The sequence below is a fragment of the Melanotaenia boesemani genome, chromosome 11 (genome assembly GCF_017639745.1).
Source record: "Melanotaenia boesemani isolate fMelBoe1 chromosome 11, fMelBoe1.pri, whole genome shotgun sequence".
NCBI lineage: Eukaryota > Metazoa > Chordata > Actinopteri > Atheriniformes > Melanotaeniidae > Melanotaenia > Melanotaenia boesemani.
The window spans coordinates 2,499,195-2,521,801 of record NC_055692.1 but is presented as its reverse complement, the minus strand read 5'-3'; the positions used below and the strand labels follow the sequence as shown (position 1 = coordinate 2,521,801).

At 40.4% G+C, this 22,607-nt stretch overlaps 1 protein-coding gene across 3 annotated transcripts in view; it reads left to right on the top strand.

Annotated features, from left to right (window-relative positions):
- The first annotated feature begins 11,712 nt into the window (after window positions 1-11,712).
- LOC121648639 (GTPase IMAP family member 8-like) overlaps window positions 11,713-22,607 on the top strand; it is a 31,666-nt gene continuing 20,771 nt past the window's right edge. The window contains exons 1-3 of one of the 3 annotated variants that reach the window (XM_041998880.1): window positions 11,713-11,758; window positions 12,492-12,563; window positions 14,946-15,301. Coding sequence is in view for 2 of the 3 variants with exons in the window: in XM_041998878.1 (XP_041854812.1) it covers window positions 12,548-12,563 (16 nt within the window). In the remaining variant the exon portion in view is untranslated. Of the gene's footprint in view, window positions 11,759-11,925; window positions 12,036-12,491; window positions 12,564-14,945; window positions 15,302-22,607 lie in introns of those variants that run through there. The other 2 variants (XM_041998878.1, XM_041998879.1) reach the window with 2 other exon arrangements.

The following is a 22,607-nucleotide window of genomic DNA, read 5'->3' as shown; positions in this document are numbered from 1 at the left end:
TACACATTGTTTTGATCAGCGGATTCACTACAGAAATCCCCTGTTTAATTTCTTTGTTGTAATAATCGCTTAATTGCAAGTATATAAACAGATCTTGGTTCTTGCGGTCAAAAATATTTAACTCCTGAAAGCGCCTCATTCTGTTGTTATTGGTGGCCACGCAAATAGCTGTCAGTCCCTTACTCATCCAGTCTTTAAAGGTGGAATCATAAGTTCCAGGAATGAATTCATTGTCCAGGGCAATCCACCTCAACAGTTTTTGACCACTTTTCAGTTTCAGCTGCCTGACAAGGGAGAACCATGTCTCCAAGGAAAATGTAACAACAGGGTTAAAAATACTCCTGCAAGAGTTTGACAGACCCTCCTCCCCCAATAGTGGGACACCGGTCTCACTAATGTCCTTCCAGCGTGCAAAATAAGAATTGTAACACCAGCAACATAGGGGTCGGAGTTGTGCAGCTTGAAAATACAATTTCAAATATGAATCTTCACACCATTCCGTCCCAAACCACAAATTGTTGTAGTGGTACTTCTATTGGTAAAGATTGAAATAAGTACATAAGTGAAATAAGTGGCAGTATATTCATTTTGATTACACTTATTTTACTACTGAAATCCAGGGGGTAAGTTGACTATCTCTCCAGATCATTTTTTTTATATATTTTCATTAATCATTTTATAATTAGCCTCATACAAATGCTCTATTTTTTTGCTATGTTCACACCCAAATACTTATTTTTGTTTTCCAGTTTACATTGAACCTATTTTTTATTTCCTCTGCAGGGATATTATTGAAACAGATCATCTGTGTCTTATTAATGTTAAGTTTGTATCCTGAGCATGAATGAAACTTTTCTATGACCTCCAAAAGGCTTGTGAGAGAGGTATCCAGTTCCCCAAGATCTAACATTACATCGTCAGCAAATAAATTTTGTGTTCAGTTTCTCCTATGGTGATCCCCTTTATTCCCTCATGCTGCCGAATTGCCTGGGCCAGAGGCTCTATATACAGAGCAAAGAGAGTAGGGCTGAGGCAGCACCCCTGTCTCGTTCCCCTGCTAAGTTCAAAACAATCTGATAAAGAACCATTAACTTTAATTCTCGCAGTGGGTCGTTGGTAAATTGCCTTAATGGTTTTGATTGAATCTTGGCTAAACCCAAACCTTTCCAACGTCTGGTACAGAAATTCCCACCCCACCCTATCGAACTCCTTTTCAGCATCTAGGCTTAATAGGGCTGCACTGAGATTATCTTTAGTAATTTTATGTAATACATGTATAGTTCTTCTAATATTATCCTGTGCTTCTCTGCCTGGTACAATTGGTCCTCATCAATTAAATCTAATATAAATGTTTATATTATTATTCCATTATGGGTCGCGGGTGAGCTGGAGCCTATCCCAGCATTTTAACAGGTGAGAGGCAGGGTACACCCTGGACAGGTCACCAGTCTGTCGCAGGGCCAACACAGATAGACAAACAACCATTCACACACACACTCTCTCCTAGGGAGAATTTAGAATAACCAATTAACCTATCATGCATGTCTTTGGACGGTGGGAGGAAGCCGGAGAACCCGGACGGAACCCACGCATACACAGGGAGAACATGCAAATTCCACACAGAAAGGCCACCGCCCTCAAGGTTCGAACCTCCCCCAGCCAAGATTTGAGCCGGCGACCTTCTTGCTGTGAGGCTGTGGTGCTAACCACCACACCACTGTGCAGCCATGTCTCCAATTTTTGCAATAATTGAGGTGTATAGTTTGTAATCTGTGTTCAAAATGGATATAGGCCTATAATTTACACAATTTTCTCTATCTTTAACTTCTTTGGGAATTAGAGACTCAATTGCTTCGTTCCAAGATGGAGGAACCTGGCCTACCTTTAATGTCCAGTTAAACGATCTTAAAAGAAGTGGATTTAGTTTCTCATGGAACATTCGGTACCATTCTGCAGGAAACCCATCACTGCCCGGAGTTTTATTTGCTTTTAATCTACCAATGGCCTTATTTAATTCTTCCTGTGATTTCTTTAGTAATTGTTTTATTTTGCATTTCACCAACGTTAGGTAAGTGAATACAGAAAATCCCTAATTAACTGCTTATTTACTTTGTCCTCCTGTGAATAAAGCTTTTGATAATATTCTTTGAAAATATTCTCTATCTCCTTTGGCTCAGTTACCATCTTCTGTGAGATAGGATTCTTTATTCTACGGATTGTTGTGTCTGCCTGCTCTTTACGCAGTCTTTGTGCCAACAGTTTAGCAGATTTAGGACCCAGCTCATAATAGTTTTCTCTACCTCTTTACTTAGCAGTTCATCAATTTGAGTCTTCACTTCCCTTATTTGTTTTTGTATATTCCTTTCTTTTTTTACTCTCAACCTTTGTTCCAAATCCCTCAAACTGTTTGTCAGGTCTTTATATATTTCCATTCTGATCCTTTTAAGGTGTGTAGTTCTTCCTATTAGCTTTCCCCGCAATACAGCTTTCAGAGACTCCCACAGTATTAATGGATCAACTTCATCATTATCCTTATCCCTGAGAAATGTATCAATATCCTGTTTAATATCATTTACTGTTGTCTCTTTGAGAATACCTACAATCAGATGCCATGCTGTGCTTTTGGGGGAGGTGTCTACCTGGATGGTCAGAAACACTGCATTATGATCAGAGACATCAGCATCCCCAATTTTACAATCCATCACTCTATAACAAGCTTCTTTTTGCATTAGGAAATAATCAATTCGTGTATGCACTGAATGGGGGACGGAGTAGTGTGTATAATCCCTCTGGGAGGGATGCAGTAGTCTCCAGACATCTACTAAAGAGTAGTATTTAGAAATTTAATTAGGTGCTTTTTACTTCTATTTTGGCTATTTGTATCCAAATTGTAGCTCAATATCACATTGAGGTCCCCACCACAGATACAAATTCCTTCACTTTCCATTGAGATTGTATCAAAAAAGTCTTTGAAAAATTGTCTATCACTGTTTGGAGGTGCATATGTACAGACAAGAGTCAAAATATTGTTTTCACCTTTACCCTTCACAATGATATAGCGTCCTTCCTTGTCTTTTATTTCTTTGTATGCTTCAAACTTTAAAGAGTTTGATATAAGAATAGTTACTCCCCTTTTGTGGCTATGAACATGGGAGCTATGGAAAATTTTTATGTATTCAAATTTTTTCAGTTTTTCATTCTCCTGCGGCGATAAGTGGGTCTCCTGCAACAAGATAATGTGCATATTTTCTTTCTTCAGTTTAGTCATTACCTTGGCTCTCTTGATTGGATTGCCCAGACCATTAACATTAAGTGATTTAACTTTAAGGTTTTGTGACATGGTATGATAAAATGCAACAAGATGTTCCTCCTCCACAGACCTGCAGAACATGAAACTCTAAACAAGAACAAACCCGTGAACAAATAAAGTAAAATTGTGTTAATGAAAATAATACAAACTGAACCTGAGAAAATACTGACTTCCAAAATGAGGTATTTGCAATACACTCTGGGTTTTTAGTCCCATCATTAAACCAGAACCAGAACCAGAACTAGAACCAGTGATTAACCCATTAAGAGACACATTCATTCCAGCTCAAAGCTGCGTCTACCTCATAGCAGAGCTTTTTAAGGATGCAGTGATTACTTATTTGCACAGTACGATCAAGTTGTTTTCCCCTGACGTTAGTCAGGTGAGCACAGACAGGTGCATGGCCCAAATAAAAGTTGCAAGATACCTATAGGGTCCACTGGTGTCAGGTTAGACCGTGTTGCGCTGAAACTCCTGAAGTCGTCCGCGAACTCGTTGGATAGTTCCCTTGTTGCCGTGCGAAGTGGCACATTGCCATGGTGACGCCGTCTCCAGCTGATCAAGTAGAGCTGCTGTTTCGGGTCCGGCGCTCTGTCTCGGCTCATCCACTGCAAATCACTGTCGCTGTAGATCATGAGCGGCCTCACCAGGACTGTGGTAGGTCTGGGGGCTCGTTGTCCCAGTGGACACGTAACTTTGTGAATGGTGACTGGAATCGAATACCCTTTTCCTTTAAAGCGCTCTTCACGACTTTGGAGGCTCGGCGCTGCTGCACCACTGTAGCTGTGTAGTCGTGGTCAAAAGCAAGGGGCTTGTCCCGTATTAAAATCTTCTTCTGCCAAGCGTTTCTTAGGACAGTTTCTTTAATTTTAAATTGAAGAAAGTTAGCAATGATGGATCGGGGAGGTGCATCAGCATTGGGTGTGGGTCCGAGAGAACGGTAAGCTTGTTGTATTTGAATGTCAATTTCTTCATTGATAAGTTTTTCATTACGGATCACGTTTTCGACAAAGTGAATAATGGAGTTGCCCTCCTCTCCTTCGCATATTATTCCTTCTTGCTCTCGATTCAAGATCATCTATCTTATCAAGCATCTTTCTCTGGTCTAGTAGTGATTGCCTGAGCGCTTTGTTAACTGCCACGGACCAAGTCTCAAGTCCATCTATTTGTGTCTCGGCCTCCTCAAGTTTTCTGCCTTGGTCCTGCACAGCTAGCTTAGTAGCCGTTAGCTGCTGCATAATGTCCTGTTTGAGTGCGTTCAATCTTTCTTTCATGTCACGCTTAAAATCGTCCTTGAACGAGTCCAAGTCGGATTTCAGATCTGAACGTAGTTTACTAATCTGTTGGCTGATGGTTTTCATTCCCTCGTTGCTTTTGCTGAATTTTAGGGGAAAAACTTCTCTACTATGAGGAGCTCAGATATCAGTCAGCCATTCTGCTCCACTGCCAACCAGCAAAAAATAACTAGTTTCATTTTGCATAACTCCTTTGACAAGCCTACTTATTCTTTTATTTATTTTTTTATTTTTATTTTTTTTTTATATTTTGTATGTTTGAGTTTGGAAATGAAGAATATTTCCTATATTTTATTGCTTTGATGCTTGTTGCTTAACAATTGGCATTAGTGATGCGCGGGTCGGGTTTTTTTCCAACCCGCGGGTCCCGCTCTTTTAAAAAAATTGGACCGCACCAACCCGCCCCGCACCTCCGCTTCTATTTTTTTAACCCGACCCGACCCGCCCCCCCCCCGCCCCATTAAAACACATGTTATGATATTGACGAATGCTTTTATTTAGTCTGAGAAAGGTGCATATGGTCTCCTAAATTGGCACTGGAACCTGGCAACACAAAATGTATTTTCATTTGAACGTTAAGCCTATAAACATAAATAGGCAAATAAATAAAGTGTTTTAAAGCGTTTAAGTGTTATAAAGCACATAGCCAATGCTGCTGCTGTTGTCTGCACTGATTACCTCGTTGAACCTGTCCCAAATCTGTGATTTAGCCATTTGACCCTCTTTCTTCTTTTTAAGGACGTAAACTCCCGAACGAATGTTATTCAACACTTCTTCCATCTTTTGTTGCTTGTCTGCTTGGCGCTTTCTGCACGTAGCCTGCGTAGCCTACTACACGCCTACGTGGACATTACGTTACAAAACGTGACCTGTGTTTAATAACTGATAAATATTTTGTCTTACATATTATAGTAACAAAATGTAGACACTGATTAAGGTCTTTATTTTCAGTTTGACAAAAAATAAAATTAATAGATAGAACTAGATATTTCAGAATAGTAAACCACACCAACCCGCCCCGCAGTGAAGCGAAAATTCTTTGACCCGCCCCAACCCGACCCGCGGGTTAGGAGGCGGCCCGCGCATCACTAATTGGCATGTATTGGTGGGATTATCCAGTATAAGACACGGGTTTTATTCCTCAGGCTTGAACATCGTGACTTCAGGATCCTATGTCTAGTGATGGTTTAATGAAGCCCCATGAATGTGTTGAGTCTTTCTGGGCACTTACGTCGCCAAAAGTGTCATTACTCAAGGCCCCATTTAACAGCTCATTTGGTAGCACTGACATCTGCTGGTCATGTGATGTCCAGCAGTCCTGTAAACTACATATTGGTGGAAATGTAAACACAATGATGCGGCTGTATTGTCAATCTATAAATATATATAAAAATATAAAAATAAAGTAATTCTATCTTTCTATCTATCTATCTATCTATCTATCTATCTATCTATCTATCTATCTATCTATCTATCTATCTATCTATCCATCTATCTATCCATCTATCTATCCATCTATCTATCTGTCATATTAATCATTCCCAAACTGCTGATGTATTTTGCTTTAGTTGGTGCTGCATGTGTTGTATCACCTCACTGTCACCTGGAATTACGCACAGCATTTTTTCTTTCTTAACCATTTCATCATAACTGGGGATTTTAATATTCATATAGATAACATGATGGATGGTAATGTCAAGGAATTTTGCTCCACATTTGATGTTTGGTTTGTGGCAACATGTAAAAGAACCGACCCACATTCGAGGTCACATTCTGGATCTGGTTATTTCAAAGGGTGTGGACATTTCTTCTGTAGCAATCACTGATTCGGCCTTGTCTGACCATTTTTGTATTTTGTTTGATTTACTGATCACTCAGAAAGTCCAACCAACCTGCTCCTCGGTTAGGAAGAGGTACATTAATGAAAGAACAAGTGCTAAGTTTGTGGAGGCCATAGCTATGTTACCAACAACCAGTGCAGAGTCAGTTGATGGACTCCTGGATAATTTCAATCTGAAAATCTTGAATGTAATGGATGCTGTTGCACCGATAAGAATCAAGAGCACTTTGAGCAAACAGAAAACACCATGGAGAAACACCACTGTGGTTACCAGCCTAAAAAGAGAATGCAGAAAAACTGAGCGGAAATGGCGGAAAAATAAACTTCAAATTTACTATGAGCTGTACAAACAAAGCCTGCGTAACTATAACAATGAGCTGTGAAGGCCAGAGAGCTGCATTTATCTGGAATGATTAACAGGAATGTCAACAATTCTCTCTGTTTGCTATGATTGTAAAACTTACTAATCCTTCTATACAGATAAGCCCAGAGCTCCTTTCAACTGAGAAATAAAACCAATTTGCCAACTTTTTTAGCCAAAAAATTAAAACAATCAGACAAAATATTATTTCCACACAGTCAAACAAGAAAATTAGTCTGTGTCTAAAACCGAGAAATAATTCTGATGTCATGTCGCAATTTAAAATGGTGAATTTAAAAGTCCTACAAGAAACAGTTTGGCATTTGAAATCAACAACATGAACTCTGGACATGATAACATCCGATTTTTAAAAACAGTTTTTAACTCAGTAGAAAGTGCTCTCCTACTGATAGTTAACAGCTCACTGGCATCAGGCATTTTTCCCAAGTCACTAAAGATAGCTGCTATTAAGCCTCCTAAAGAAAAGGACTCTAGACGCCTCTATAATTAACAACTATAGACCATCTCTAAACTCTTTTATTTCCAAGATTATTGAAACAGTTGTATTTCACCAGCTTCATGACTTTTTAAATGAAAGTGGAAATCTTGATAAATTTCAGTCCGGCTTCCGACCTCATCACAGCCCTGAAACAGCTTTGGTCAAAGTGTTAAATGACATTAGGTTAAATACTGATTCTGGTCAAGTATCAGTCCTGGTTCTGTTGGATCTCAGGGCTGCATTTGACACTGTAGATCACAGAATCCTGCTGCACAGGCTGGAAAACTGGGTTGGACTTTCTGGAGCGGTTCTTAACTGGTTCAGGTCCTATTTAGAAGGCCGGAGTTATTTTGTTACGATCGGCAGCTATGAATCCGAGCGAGTGGCCATGACTTGTGGAGTCCCCCAGGGGTCAGTCCTTGGACCTCTTCTGTTCAACTTGTATATGCTCCCTTTGGGTAAAATATTACAGAACTATAGCATTAAATATTAAAGTTATGCAGATGATACCCAACTTTAAGTGTCTCTGTCACCAGATGACTGCAGTCCAATAGACTTATTGTGTCAGTGTCTGGAGCAAATAAACACCTGGATGAAGGAGAATTTCCTACAATTAAATGAAAATCAAACTGAGATTATTCTGTTTGGTAGCAAAGAGAAGAGGGTCAGCATTGGTAAACACCTGGAGATTCGGGCTCTTAAAATCACCAACCAAGTTCGTAACCTGGGAGTGTTGATAGACTCAGATCTGACTTTCAGCTGCCACATCAAAGCTTCACTAAGAAGCTTTTTACCAGCTCAGAAACATCAACAGAATTAAAAGTTTAGTCTCCCAGAAAGACCAAGAGAAACTCCTCCATGCATTCATCTCCAGTAGGCTTGATTACTGTAATGGTCTTTTAACAGGACTTCCTATAAAGAGCATTAAACATCTGCAGCTCATCCAGAACGCTGCTGCTAGAGTTTTAACCAGAACTAAGAGATCTGAACACATCTCACCAGTTTTGAAATCTTTACACTGGCTTCCAGTCAGTCACAGAATAGATTTTAAAACCCTTCTGATCATTTACAAATCCCAGAATGGTTTAGGCCCAGAACACATCTGTGATATGTTCAGAGAATATAAACCTAGCAGAGCTCTTAGATCCAAAGACTCTGGTCAACTAGTCCAGACCAGAGTCCAGACTAAACATGGAGAAGCAGCATTTAGCTGTTATGCTGCAAACATAGTGGAACAAACTGCCAGTGGAGATAAAACTTTCACCAAATGTAGACATTTTTAAATCCAGGTTAAAAATATTTCTTTTCTCATGCACCTATACATGAAATCTACACGGAAACTTTTTAACTAATCTTGCTTTTAATCATTTTAATATAATTTATTATTTTATTGTGATTATGTGTTGATGCCTTTTACTATTCTAAATATCTGAAATGTCTGTTTTATGTAAAGCACTTTGAATTGTCCTGTACATAAAATGTGCTGTACAAATAAACTGCCTTGCCTTGCCTTTTGTACCATTTTAATTTGCAGATAACGACATCCTTTGGTTCTCCCTCCGGTTCACCACAGTAGCATCCTGAACGGCACTGTTGCTCTGAGGTTGGGGAGACCACTGTGTGTGGTACTGTATAGTACTTTCCCACTGTGCGTGGTACTGTGTAGTACTTTCCAAGTAGTTCTGGCAGAAGTCCAGTTTTGATGAATTGCACTACTCTGCTTTATGTCTCACCGAGGAACACTTCATCAAACTGAATGCGCTGAATAAATGTTTCAGTCAGATTCCACATAAAAAAGTCACAATACTACACACCTACAATACGCATTTGTGCTTGAACTTGTGACGTGTATTTGTGATCGGCCTTTAGTGTGATCACATTGTTCTTTTCCATCAGACAGAAATTTGTGCCGGTGTTCTGTCAGTTTAGCATACGCATCAGAGTAGCATACATTACGTTAATGCACATGCGGGTTAAGGTTAGGGTTAGGGTTAAGGTTAGGGTTAGGGTTAGGGTTAGATGCAGTTAGTTTGCACTATGCGTATGCTGATCTGACATTGTATGCTAAACTGACAGAACACCGGTTTTACAGCTGTTGATGATAGAGCTATCTTTGAGGACAAAGGGACCTCTACCATGGCAGACACAGTTAACAATCCCATCTGGTGAAGCACCAATCCAGGGCAAAGATGGGTTGATGATGAGGCCTGTTGTTGTTACTTGAAGATCTGTGTGATGATCTCGCTGTGATGTAATGCTTCCTTGCTGCTGGCTCATTTTGATTTCCCCATCTAGAGAAATGCAGTAGCACATTAATTAGACCGACTACTACTTAGTAGTACAATAGCAAGTTAGAGTTTACTAGTTCATATAAAAACCTGTACATTAGAACGTATGTATACATTATGTAATTGTAAATTGTACAAATTATATAATAGTGGAATTACCTGTTTTCTTTTTCTTTTTTCTTTTTTTTTTGTAAGGGGGGAATATTTTGAGCTTGCAGAACTTAAGTGTTTGAACTGGAATAATAAGAACTGTTTCACACTGCAATCTAGTTTATTAAGGAAACGAAAACTGTTGGATAAAAATAATCCCAGACTTTAAATCAGCAACGACAGACCAACAGAATCTTGGTCGAGTCAAATTTACTTGCAAGGAGTTCAATTTTGTCATGCTCCGTTGTATGGTGCTCAGATTTCCCAGCTGCCCTGAAGGCATCTTCCTTCCATTCACTATGATTGCTGATGCGCTCCACCTGTGCTGAGCTCTTTATATGCCTTTTTGTGGTGACTATTCCCTACCAGTTCGTCTTGGTTCTTCCCTGCATGCATCCAGCCTTTGTTATCCTGCCTGCCTGTCTGCCTGCTTGCCTTTGACCTTGTTGTTTGGACCTGGTTTTCGCCTCTGCCTGCCCCCTGTCTGGTACTCTGCTTTGTTTGTGTTGGATCATCTGGCTCTCTGACCTCTGGATTTGTTAACAGGACTAGGATATCGGATTACGGACTTAACCTTCCTTTTCCCACCGGAGATATTCAGGAACCTCCGCTGTCTACCATACAGCATCCCTGCCTATAGTCTGTGACTTTCCCACTAACATCTCCTTTGCTCAGCAGCTCTTTCCCACACCTCAGCGGTCTCCCTCTTGGCTTCCCCCAACCCAGACTCCAGAGACTGCTCTAAGTCATATGCTGGAACTAGGGATGGTGAAACCGAGGCCTCATGAATCATCGAGCCAACTTTGACCCAAATGCTTGAAAATGGCTTAGTGTTCTGAATCATTTGACCAAACCAAAGAGCTCCATCTGCTGGCTGTGGGAGTCTGATGCATCAGAAGGACAGCGTTGACGCCTCACATCTGTCATCCCTATCTCAACTTTGAATACGTGTTCAATAAAACGATACGTAGTCTACCATCCGAGTGAATATTTATTTTCTGTTGTTCATATAAATAACAAGGAGGAGTATTAGGTAACATTTGTTTAGGTAACAGAATTGTGGTGTAACTTAAGTAAACCAATCTGTAATGATAGTAGTTACTCAGTGGGAAGGCATGAGGGAAGGAGTGTTTGTGTAACGGGTATAGTGACTGTGTTAGTTATTTTATACAGTTGTAATAAAATTGTTTACTGTTTTATGTGTCTTATTATTTATAATAGAAATTGCAAATGCGTGTTATCGTCTACCTCATGAGTTGTTTTCTTTTGTATAGCTGATTAATGTTAAATGTGGCACAACAGTTTATAGCACACTGCACATTTATGTACCCACCTGTTCTCTGCTGCATGGACTAGTTTTTATTTAGAGTCCAGATCTGCATCTGGTTCCATTAAGCTGGAGTTTTGAGTGTCTTTCCCCACACAGGAACTTTATTTCTTCCATTTTATTTGAGCTGTTTCTTTCTGTTTTTATTTATTTCATTTATTTCTTTTAATCTTTTTTAATGCACTAGTATTGCTTTCTGCTCCCCATTTTATGTAAAGCACTTTGAATTGTTTTGTATATAAAATGTACTATACATTAAATTTGCATTTGCCTTTATGAATTTCAGTCAGGTTGAATTACAAACTCGACCCTAAGACCAGGTACAGAGACTACGGATCTTAGTTTCATGAGCATGACGTCACTAGAAGGCAGAAAACTGATCCTCCGACCAACGTCTCAGACTCACGGTGCTGATAATAAAACAATAAAAGTGATCTGCTATCTTCTCTTATCCTGAATAAAACACATTTTATTTTGTGTTATTGTGATTTAACATTTTATACAAACTTCACGGCGGCAAAACTGATTATTAAATTCTGTTTGATACATTTTCACTGCGTTTTTATTTTAGTTTATTAAGTTGATAAAATGACAATTAAAATGATTATATAAGTGTTACGCATGCGCACACACGCGGAGATCTTTCACTTTCATGCAGCAGCTGCTTCGTGACGCTTCACGTTACACGGTGAGTGATTAAAATGACCTAAAACAAGTTTTATTATATATAAATAGTTTCTCTCTGTGAGGATGAAGATTAAACACGATCGTTAAAACGAGCGGAGCTTTAAAACAGCCTGAACATTATTGATCGTTTATCAGTAGAAATAACGGTAGAAATAACGCATCACCGTCAGACCGCTCAGATTTTACAGAAATGATTTTAAACGGCTGAAAACCACTTCCAGACATTTTACAGGCTCCACATCAACAGTGATGATCTGATATTTACTTCTCAGCTCTTGGTAAGATTTTCTAGGACCGCCGCCATTTCAGAAGAAGTTAAAAATAGTTTGAAGCATTAAGTGGAACAGACTTACATAACAAATACTTCAGATGTTAAACTGCTTAACAACAGTTTAAATGAGATATTCAGATGTTACAGAATAAAAAAAAACTCCAGAAATCATGCATTCTTCTATTTAAGGTTTAAATAAACTCTATTTAATATTTGAACCCAGTTCACACTGCACCCAACTATACACCACAGGTGTGTGTGTGTGTGCATGCTTGTGTGTGTGTGTGTGTGTGTCATTTTGTGATATTAAATAGTTTCTACAAATGAAATAAAGCCATGAACAGGTTTCTTCTCCTGCAGGTATCTGTTATCATTTTCAGGGCTTAATGAAACCTATTTGTATTTATCATGTCTGAGTTTTAAAAGTTTTTATTTAAAAACAAAAACCTTTTTTCTCTGTCAGGTTGGTGAAACCAGTGTTTGTTCTCCTGCTGAGTTCTGGTGTGACAGAGTAACGTCATGGCTGCAGCACCTGGTGAGTTCACACTGACACGATTACAGACGTTTTTACTTCTAGCAGAAGTCAGTAACAACCAGGCCAGTCCACATGCAAAGAACCAGACCTTAGAAATGATGTGTAATATAAAGGAATGACCAGGGAAAGTAATGAACTCGCTTACTGAAAGTTAATATTTAGTTGGTGAAAACGGCTTCCAGACGTCTCCTGTACAGAGGAACTAGTCTCATGCATGGCTCAGGTGGGATTTTGTCTCATTCTTCCATAAAAACGTTCTTCAGATCCAGATGCTGCTGCACCTCTTCTGTGGACTCTGGTCTTTAGCTCTTGGATTCTAGTCTGGTGATTGGCTCCTCCGTTCTAGCAGCTTTTCTTTCTTTCTCTGAAACCAAGTGAAGTTTCCTCAGCCGTGTGTTTGGGATCATTGTCTTGCTGGAATCTCCATCCTTGCTTCATCTTCTTCCTCCTGGAAGTAGTTTAGAAATCGTGCTTCACCTTTGCAATGAAGCAGCGTTTTATAGGGCATCAGCCGGGCCTGAACCAGCTGATATTAATCTGCTCTGATGGGCAGGATTGCTTCTAATTACTGATAGATTTCAGCTGGCGTGTCTTGGCTTTCCAGTATTCAACCTTCATGTGTTGAATACTTTTTCTCTTGTCATTTAGAGGCTAAACAACATGTTGCATGTTCTCATGTCTGCAGAGTGGCATTGTGGGTAATAATCACCTTGTTTGAGCTGAAGTGATGTAACAGTAACTGTAGGAATAAATTCTTTCAGTTTAAACACAACTGAAATGAAATATTAATGTTTAATATTCTTAAATATGACCCAGAGACCAAAAAGCTTCTTTAGAGGAAGAAGAGATTTTTTAAACTGAAGGTAAAACACTATGAACCAAGATGCAGTAACTTTCAGTTTGCAAACACTTTAAACTGATCAGCTGCTTTTTAACAGCAGTGTTTACAAATTAGAAGTTAAAAATGCAGTATGTGTCTTTTTAACCTTAAAACTCTGCGTTCCTGACTTGTTTGATGGCACGGTAACATCTGTTATGTACACTTGTTGCTGCCCAGTTGCATCGCAAGGCTGAAAAACCACATTTTACTACTTTTTCTTCCCTGAACGCTGCATGACGTTGCAGCCGAGTTTCAGTCTACGCACCACCTCACGCTAACAAGCAGATATAAACTCACCGGCCACTTTGTGGCTGATTCTCCCTCCTGTGGTCCTAGATTTCTTTCTCTAACCTGTCCTGTCCAGCATGAGGACAGCAGGGTTGTTCAATACTTTTCTCTGATGAAATTAAATTTGAATGAATTTGATTGAATAATGTGTGTTTATTGAAGAAAACAACATCCAGGGTCCTCTGGGGTCAAACATGCAGAACGTGGTGAAATGAGTTGAATTGTGACGACACTGTTGTCCTAAACATCCTTGATGTTGCTGCTGGATTTGATAAAAAATAAAATTAATCAAAGGTTTTATTCTATTTTATTATAAAGGTTTTATTGTATTTCACATTTCAGAGAGAGTCAGTGCAGCAGAATGAGAGGCAGATTGATCAATATTATTATAGTGAATCTGATGCAGCAACACGATGTAAAAAGTAGTTCCAGGGTGGCGTTCGGCACGGTGTAAAAAGTAGTTCCAGGGTGATGTTCGGCATGGTGTAAAAAGTAGTTCCAGGGTGATATTCGGCATTTCCCTGAGGACTCTCCGAAGGGATTAATAAAGTATTTCTATTCTATTCTATATCGCCCAGCCCTAGTCTGGCCAGTTCAGCAGCTGGACTCTTCTGCACCACTGTAGAAGATGGGATCTTTAAAGTCTTCACAATTTTACGCTAAGGAATATTTTTCTGAAATTGTTCCACAGTTTTAGATCCAGTTTGTCTCAGATTGGTGAAGCTCTGTCCATCTTTCCATCTGAGAGACTCTGCCTCTCTGAAATGCTCCTTTTATACCCAGTCATGTTACTAACCTGTTACCAGGTAACCTGATTAGTTGTCCAATGCTCCTCCAGGTGTTTCTGGTTTGTACCAGGTACTTTTCCAGCCTTTTGTTGCTCCTGTTCCAACGTTTTCCAGACGTGTTGCTGCATCAGATTCACTATCAGCTCATATTTTTGTCACATGGTGAAACGTCATCTGGTATGTTGATTTTCTACTGGGAACAAAATATGACTTGATGAGATTTGGACATTATTGAACTGTGATTTTATGTGGATTTTAAACAGCATCCCAATAACTGTTTTTACTTGAAAAGGTAGTGTTGACATATTTTATTTCAGGTAGTGGGTATGGGTGGCGTGGCCCACAGAGGCCAACACCATCAGGGAAAGCAGAATTAAAAGGCACCCTCAAAATTCAGGTTTTAAAACAGTTTATTCCCTTTTACAGATGAGCCATCTTCCACTCTCAGTCCTTGAAATGTTCCCCGAAGATATCCTGCATGCAGCCACTGGCAGTAACTACACCCATCGATCCCGGGTCGATTGTTGCACTCCGACTTGCATTTCGTCCATCACTACTCCGAGGTCCCGTGGCATGTCGCTTTGCTCTGGTCTCAGCCGCCTCCTTGTCACTCCTCTGTGGTCCCACAGGGCGTCCCGTGCTCTGAACTCAGCCGGTACCTGTCTCGGCTGCTATCCTCCGATCCCAGCCGTCTGCTGTCTCTCTGTGGGCTCTGCCTAAATCAGAGCTGGACTGGGACAAGAAATAGGCCCAGGCATTTTGAGCTGAGACTGGCCCACCAGGTACTGATGGAAAGACGACCACGTCTATGAATGGAAAATAACTTTCCTATAAGACTGTTTATACACTGCCTTGTTTATTTATATGTATTTGTCTCATAAACTTAAACCAACACCATCCTCCCTGTTCTATTATATAGAAATATCATTTTAGGAAAACAGCTTAAAGTGATACTAATAATAACAATAAAAGGAACATTAGGAAACATTTATTAGTCTCTCAATGGGGAAATTGCTTTGTTGCAACAGTACAGGTGCAGTAGCAGAAGCACATGGGTGACATAGAAAAGAACACTCACACAAAAATAATAAGTAATAATAAATGCAGTATATGGTCTGACAAGTATTCAAAATAAATAAATTACCAAATAAAATGTCTTTACACTGGAATAAATATATAAATAAGGCAGCTTTGCCTCCTCAAATGCTGGTTTCTGCTGTGGGTGGTGACCTAAGAATGCCTGAACCATGGCGGCTCAGGGCGAGCAAAGCAGTCCATGCCCTGGCTTTTTCTCTCTTGTTCTTCCATCTCCTCTCTCTTTACACTCCTCCACTGGGGACGATGGATCAACTTGATGTAATATATTAAGATTGACACAATTGGTTGATCTTTTTTTTTGAGGTCACGGATAACAAGGCGCCAAAAAAAGATATTTCTATTATATTCCTGCAGTTTAAAAGGTTTTCACTAAAGTAGTAAAGCCTAATTAACCTGGTTGTAGTTACATGCATCCATACGTAGATCTATTTTATCATGATGCAGTTAAATAAAAATGGTACAGAATGTAGATTTTACAGTATTTTGAAAGATCGTACTCTAAAAAATAACAACCACTAATTATGTCTGAAATGAAACTGAAGGATCTCACATGCAGCCTAATCAATGATATAGGTTAGGATAGCAACATTATACTTCTGTATGACTAACAAGTACCCGGAGTTATTTATCTATAGATTATAAAACAGTTGCCCATTTTTACTGTTAAAAGTAATTCCCAGGATCAGTATGACATTGACATACGAAGTGGGACCAATGCACCGTCTACATGTCTATGACAGAAACTGCTCAGCGGTAGAAAAACCTGTCATGCTAGCATGTGTAGCTAGCTAAATTGTTAAATGGCCTACTTGTAACTCCTGACTGTTTTAGGAGGTATCAAGCAAAACAAAAATAAACTACACCCAAACTTGATATCTGGCCCAGTGCTTACTACAGTTCATTACTTACCATAAGTTCAGTTTCCCACCAGTGGCCCCGGCCGCCGCCAGACTCTCCTCCTTCCTCCTCTTCCCCTCATTCACCTGCCGGCCACCTCCATCACCTACGGCTGGTTCTGATGCTACTGAGCAATCTCCGTCACTGGCAGCAAAAAGTTGTGTTATTTTAACACATTTAGCTGCATCTGCCTGAATGGTTTGCCTTTTTCTGTTTGGAATTTTTTTGGCGCCTCCTTTATGATTTTTGTTCTCCATCTTGTTCTCAGTCTCGCTGTGTGATTGACTGACGTTACAACCGTGGCTCAAGAGGGAGGCGGGCATCAGTCCTCGGCTGTAATTGGTCCAGGCCGAATCAGTCATGACTAGTGGGTCGATATTTCAGATTTGTGTACCAATAGGCATCTTCCCTTTATAATTAGTAGCCTAAAAAAAAAAAAAAAAGAAAGAAAAGGCCCGGCCTAAAATCACCATTGGCCCATCAGGCAAGTGCCCGGTATGCCCGATGGCCAGTCCAGCACTGGTCTAAAGCCCCTCAGAACTGCTCACACCTGTCTCTAATCGGGCTTATTTCCCAAGGGTTTGATTGGCTTCAGAGGGTGTCAATAAAATCAATACAAAATACTTTAAAACCCAGGTCTCACATAAAAAGGTGAAACATGCGGTTAAAAATATAAATAAATTAAACTAATCAAAACATGCAGCTAAAAGAATAATGCACTATTTCAAATAACACACACCGTCTTGGGCCCCATCACATAATGAGGTTGAATAATGTTAATTAAATGCTGAAACAGGTGGGTGATAATTTAGAATTCATGCTTTTTAAACAGGCAATCCAGATTGTGACCCCAGAGGACCACAGATTTAATTGTGCTGCTATTAATACTATTATTTTTATGGTTTCAAAACAGCATCTTTACTCAACTTTGACATATACTTGTCTGTAATGATGAATTAACATACAGGACTCAGATTTCGTTAACTACAGCCAGAATTATTAATGATTTTATCTATTTTTACGCAATAAAAGCGGAAAAGTTCATGCAAATGAGGTCTTATCCTTAGATTAAAGAAGGAATAATGAAATTGTGTTAATGTGTTCATATGCAGCTATTATTGGCAACAAATGACACAGAATTGGCTGAACTATTCCCTTTGTATTATTTAAATACCCATGAAACTAGGTGGGTCATTTTTGACCTGAGGGGGGGCCACAGGTGTGATTATTTGCTGCCATTAAAAAAACAAACACAAAAAACATCCTCACTAAACTTTGACATGTGCCACTCAAATAGTTTTATTTAATGCTATCTAGGGTCTATTTTTGGGATGTTGGCCCTAAATTCCTATAAGATGGGAACAATTTGTGGTGGGGGGTTGGCCTGTAGCATGACCGAAGGTGTAACTCAGAAATGATTGACAATTTATACTTTATGCTGTAATACAGATGGAGTGGACCCAAATGCAACACAGTACACTGAGGAAAGGGAAGAAACTTTTTTACATTTCCAAGCAGAGTCAGGTGGATAGGTCTGTAACCGCAGCAGGGACACGGGTGGAGTTGAACCCCCGACACCACTTGCCAGACAAACTCTTCCTCTGGACCAACAGGTCTGACTGTGATGCGACAGAGCTGGTGAGTGATGAGAAGCCCAGGAGGTAGCAACAAGATGATGAGACTTTATAGTACGCAAGTGAAGACTCACTGTTTGTCGTTCCAGAATATGATCCACGTAAATCCAGATACGGAACAGGGCTGAGACAAAAGGCAAGGTCACGAGCAGGCAGGGTCGAAGCCAGGAAATCAGAGACGAGGTCAGACACAGATCCAGAACAGAGCTGGGATACGAGGCAATGGTCAGGAATCCCATTTTTCGGAATGGCAGCTCACGTAATCCAGCTTACTTTTACCCCTGTTGTTCAAAGAAAAATAGGATTGGATCACCCTGATCCAAAATCCCGTTTTTCAGGATCACAAAATCTGGATTTTCAGTATGTAGATGAGTGTGTGCTGCCGGCCACGTGAAGAACAACAGGTAGAAGAGACGGTCTGCTTGCCTTAAGTACTTGTGAGTGGAACCCCAGGGAGCATGTAACATCATATGTGCATGTTTTGTCCTGCATAACATTGCGACCAGGTGGACTGTCCCTCTCTGTGACCATGTTAATGATGCACCTGAGCCCCGTGTGGAGGTACCGGCCGCCTGGCATTCTGTCAGAATGACGGATGGATGGGACGTGTAGTGAGGAAAGCAGTCGTAAGAAATTTCTTCTTTTTTTTTTTGCCAGGTTCTTCTCTGATTATGCAGTGATGAGTAACAGGAAAATTTTATTTGTGTTTGTTATTGAATTTGTTGGGGTGGTTATTTCATGGGGAGATGATAATGTAATGGTTTTTTTTTTTGCTTTACTACGCTGAAAGGCTTAATAGGGCCTATGCCTATTTAACCATTTTATCACTGTAATGGTTAAAAAAGTCAGGTGCATAATACAAATATAAGCATATACACCGAATAAAAAGTTCTATTATTTGATCAACTGTTAGGTTTTACAGCAGTTTCTTCCTGAAATCCACCTTGTAATCCTGCCCTCTGTTGCAGGAGATCACGGTTGAGTGTGACACTATGCTGTAAATAAGAGTGAAACAAAGTGTGGTTAAGGACCATGCGTGTATAGTTATTGAAAGGACATTACCAGGGTTAAGCAAAGAAGTGCAAGAGGACATTATTGGCGGTAGAGAGGAATTAAAAGAAAGAAAGGGACAGAGCAAGAGATAAGACAAGAGTCAACTTAGGACTCAATTTCTCTGTCTGTAGAGATCTCACAGTACAGGTAGGATGCAAGATGGATACTGAATTAGCCGTTGTTAAGGGGTGCATTACTAAAAAAATCTGCAAAAAAATCCATCCATTTTCTTCTGCTTATCTGGGTCGAGTCGCGGGGCATCTGTCTAAGCAGGGAAGCCCAGACTTCCCTCTCCCCGGCCACATTCACCAGCTCATCCGGGAGATCCCGAGGCGTTCCCAGCCCAGGCAAAAGATGTAGTCCCTCCAGTGTGCTCTGGATCTTCCCCGGGGTTTCAAGATGCCTTTTAAAAGCAAAAGAACAATATCTGATAGTAGATTTTAGCCATCATGAGCATTTCCCTGCCGGAACAGACAGAAAGCAGGATTATAATGTCAGAACTTTTATAGTGTGAGAGAGGAAGTGGTGTTTCAAGGGGAAAATAAAGAGAATGATCTGAAACTTGTGCAAATATTCAATTAATCTACGATACAACGTTTTCTTTTAAAATTCCTAACATCTACAGTACCAGCCATTTAATGGGAAAGTGTGTCCAAATTTTTAACCCATGGGGGTTCCAAGATAATATCAGAAGGTTGCCATATCATTGTAAAAAAAATTATGGCTGTCAAATGATTACATTTTTTAAATCAGATTAACACAGCTTTCAAATAATTAAGCATGATTAATCACATATTATAAATTGATCATGATTAATCACCATTCTCAACTGTGCCTGAAATCTGCCTGTTTTTACTGTATTGTATCAACAGAACGAGCCGATGCTACAAATATTTACTGTTAACTGACCTTCTCTTACCAATACCAATCTGTGCACTGCCTGGATTGATTACAAGAAAGCCTATGACTCAATGCCACACACATGGATCATGGAATGCTTGGAGATGTATAACATCAACAGGACTCTAAGAGCCTTCATTGCAAACTCAATGCGGCAGTGGAAGACCACCCTCGAGGCCAACTGCAAGCCAATTGCACAAGTGTCCATCAAATGTGGCATATACCAAGGAGATGCCCTGTCCCCTGTGCTGTTCTGCATAGGTCTGAACCCCCTCAGCCAAATAATAACCAAGACTGGCTATGGATGCCGACTCAGGAATGGGTCCACCATCAGTCACCTCCTCTACATGGATGACATCAAGCTGTACGCCAAGAGCGAGCGAGACATTGACTCACTGATCCACACAACCAGGATCTACAGCAATGACACTGGAATGTCATTCGGGTTTGAGAAGTGTGGGCGGATGGTGACAAAGAGAGGGAAGGTAGTCCATACAGAAGGGGTCTCACTCCCAGATGGCAGAATAGCAGACATTGAGGACAGCTACAAGTACCTTGGAATCCCACAAGCAAATGGCAACCTCGAACAGGCCACAAGAAAAGCAGCCACAGCCAAATACCTCCAACGAGTAAGGCAAGTCCTAAGAAGTCAGCTCAATGGCAAGAACAAGGTCCTGGCAATTAACAGCTATGCCCTGCCGGTCATCAGATACCCTGCGGGAATAATAAGCTGGCCAAAGGAAGAGATTCAGACCACAGAAGTGAAAACACGAAAGCTTCTGACCATGCGTGGAGGGTTCCACTCCAAATCCAGCACCCTGAGACTGTACACTAAGCACAAGGAAGGAGGCAGAGGACTAGTGAGTGTCAGAACCACTATCCAGGATGAAACATCCAACATCCTGGAATACATCAGGAAGATGGCCTCAATGGACGAAGTACTCTGTGAATGTCTCAGGCAGTGGAAAACAGATCATGTGGTGATGGAGGAACCATCATGGGAGGAAAAGCCCCTCCATGGGATGTACCACCGACAGATAACTGCAGGGCCCGGTATGGAGAAATCCTACCAATGGCTAGAAAGGGCTGGACTGAAAGACAGCACAGAGGCACTGATCATAGCTGCACAGGAGCAGGCCTTGAGCACCAGAGCAATAGAGGTCCATCTCTACCATACAAGACAAGACCCCAGGTGTAGACTGTGCAAAGAGGCCCCTGAGAGAATCCAGCACATAACTGCAGGGTGTAAGATGCTGGCAGGGAAAGCTTACAAGGAGCGTCATAACCAAGGTGTTGGTATAGTGTACAGGAACATCTGTGCGGAGTACAGACTGGAAGCCCCAAGGTCAAGGTGGGAAACACCTCCGAAGGTGGTAGAGAATAACCGAGCTAAGATCCTGTGGGACTTCCAGATCCAGACCGACAAAATGGTAATGGCAAACCAACCGGACATTGTGGTGATGGACAAACAGCAGAGGAAAGCCGTTGTGGTTGACATCGCAACACCAAGCGATTGTAACATCAGGAAAAAGGAACATGAGAAACTGGAGAAACACCAAGGCCTGAAAGAACTTAAGAAGGCCTGGAAAGTGAAGGCAACAATGGTGCCCGTGGTCATCGGAGCAGTCGGGGCAGTAACCCCCAAACTGGAAGAGTGGCTACAGCAGATCCCAGGACAAACCTCAGACATCTCGGTCCAGAAGAGTGCAGTCCTAGGAACAGCCAAGATACTGCACAGAACCCTCAAGCTCCCAGTCCTCTGGTAGAGGACCCGAGCTTGGATGGATGACAGACTGCCCACGGAGGGCGGGGAGACAATTTATACATACATATATATATATATATATATATATATATATACACATGAATATGTGTATATATATGAAACCATTTTGTGGTATTACAACTAAAACCAATTGATCTTAATTTGTCAATAAGCAATCCATGGTCAACTGAGTCAAATGCCTTAGAGAGATCCACAAATAAGGCTGCACAGTGCTGTTTTTTATCTAAGGCTCCAATTATGTCATTTATTACAACTGTGGCAGCAGTGACAGTGCTATGACCAGCTCTGAAACCCGACTGAAAATTATTTAAAATATTTTTATCAGCCAAGAATTGTTTTATCTATAAATTTACATAAGACTCAAGGATCTTAGCCAGAACGGAAAATTTAGAAATTGGACGATAATTGTTCAAATCTGCAGGATCGCCACCTTTAAATAAAGGGAGAATTTGGGCTGATTTCTAATTTTTAGGTATGGTATTAGAGCAAAGACTCAAATTAAAAATATGAGTGATGGGCTCAGCAATAATATCAGCTGCAACTTTTAAGAGGTATGGATCCAGTGTATCTGGACCTGCAGACTTTTTGTGATCAATTTCTTTTAGTGCTTTATGAACTTGAGAAACAGACAGGTTTAAAATCAAACAGCTCCATATTTCTATATTCTACTGAGTTGGCTGGGCTTGAGACAGGTGTATTTACATTTTTGTGATCAAATAT